Genomic DNA, 1,905 nt, shown 5'->3' with positions numbered 1-1,905 from the left:
ACCGGGGGGGAGGCTCCTCTCAGACCAAGCTGTTAATGATGGAATGGGTTGTTTGTGTGCGTGTCTGAAGCCGGTCAGTGGCGAAGAGGAGGAGGAGGGAGCTGCTCAACATTAGGCTCTGAGAAAAAAAACCTTTAAAGCTGCTGAGTTTTTTATTAAAAAAACTGTTCTCGTGATCAAATGAGAACATTTAATGTGAATTACAGACAATCAGCACAAGTTGACAACAGTGTGTTGAAAGGGAACTTAGGATTTTCACAGTTTTATCTTGCCCTTTCTCCAAATATATTCTTGAACATGAAATCCGAGGCAGTGATTGGTCCATGCTTTGGTTTTTTTCTAACAACATCATCCAGGATCAGCTTTGCGGCACAGCAGGTATCGCAAATCAGGTCTAAGACTGACACTTAAGAATTACTTGCTTAAAGTAAGACTGGGACGCTTGATAACTATCTTTTACTCTCAGCTTAAGAATTTTTTTACACGTAAGTCCACTCTTTGAGTTTGATAAATACGGGCCCTGAAATTTATATTATCTTTTATTTTTTACCTAAGGGGATTGAAGTAAAACTTGCAAAAAAATCTATATTTAACTTTCCCAAAAACCTACAAACTCAAAATCCTGTTTAAATGACTGTAGCATAATATCTCTCCAGTTTGATTGAAAATTTAGTCAGAACATTTTTTCACCACAGGTCCCAAAGGAGAAAAGTGCACACCAGAAAAGCAGTGTAAGTTTACAAAGCACCACACATTGGACCACAGTGATAATACACAACCAAAACGTTAAACCAGATTAATAATGACGTTAAARCAGTTTAACCACAAAGTTAAACTTGTTTATTGTGAGGTCAAACCACTGCATTTTAATCACAAAGTTAAAGGCATTGTTTGGTCAAGTTTAAATGGTCCACACTTTTTGTGCGCCTTCAGTGCTTCTTCAAATGTGTCCTCTCACTCACCCATCCACATTCATCTTGTGTTTTAAATTACATATTTTACACTCTATGTAGAGCACTTTTATATTTCACTTACATGCAAAAAAAAAAGCTCATCAGTGGCAGTAGTGGGTTCAGTGTTCAGTGGATCAAACTCCCTGTTAAACAACTGGAAGCTGAACTCCTACACCTACTGAGCCAACACTTGGCAACATTCGGTTCCAATCACCTGGATTGAGTAAACATAACACATTTACTTTTACTTTAAGTAAATCTAAAGTAAGGTGTACTTCTTTTAGATGGCTTTGTARCATTCTAACTTACAAATTTTGCCAGTAGTTAAAGTGTAACATAACATAGTGTCACTTTTTGACAAAGCATTATTTTTCTTCTTTACCATAATYTGAGTATTGTTTTAGTTCATTTTTCCTGAGTAAAATAAACAAAATCTTATCTGAAACTTTGTGTTATAACAGTAACTGTGCGCCTTGTGCCTGGAAAATACCGAGGACGAGTGGAAGTTCTGCACCAAAATGTCTGGGGCACCATTTGTGATGACAATTTCGATCGTTTAGATGGGACAGTGATCTGTAAGATGCTGGGCTTCCAATCTGTTGTTAACACCTTTACTGCCTCTCCAGGTAAGAAACCTGCTCCCTTTTATCAGTGAAACACTTCATGTCTCCTCATGTTTTGTAAGATCAAGAAAACTAAATCCCTTTTAGATGTTACTGTCAGCAACCATTATCAGTGTTCACTTTCCTTCCGTAGACAAAGCKTTTTGTTAAGGTTCAAAAGTGGGCAGTTTATTGAAAGCTAAATTGTATGTTGGAACAATTACTCAACAATAACAGTTTTACATGGTTGGACAGTCACACAATGGGAATTCCCTTAAGGGCTCGACACATGGGAGGCGACGTCGCTCGCTCTCTATTCATTTCCTATGGAGCCTGTGCGGTGAGGCGAC

General features: G+C 38.0%; 1 protein-coding gene across 1 annotated transcript in view; it reads left to right on the top strand.

Annotated features, from left to right (window-relative positions):
- Positions 1-1,905, top strand: part of marco (macrophage receptor with collagenous structure) — a gene marked incomplete in the record, with an annotated part of 44,158 nt that overhangs the window by 33,242 nt on the left and 9,011 nt on the right. Inside the window, 2 exon segments of the mRNA XM_014026128.1 lie at positions 696-731; positions 1,415-1,579. Of these exon segments, the coding sequence (XP_013881582.1) occupies positions 696-731; positions 1,415-1,579 (201 nt within the window).

Source organism: Austrofundulus limnaeus, unplaced genomic scaffold (genome assembly GCF_001266775.1).
Source record: "Austrofundulus limnaeus strain Quisiro unplaced genomic scaffold, Austrofundulus_limnaeus-1.0 Scaffold526, whole genome shotgun sequence".
Taxonomy (NCBI): Eukaryota; Metazoa; Chordata; class Actinopteri; order Cyprinodontiformes; family Rivulidae; genus Austrofundulus; species Austrofundulus limnaeus.
This window is presented reverse-complemented; position numbering and strand designations above follow the sequence as displayed.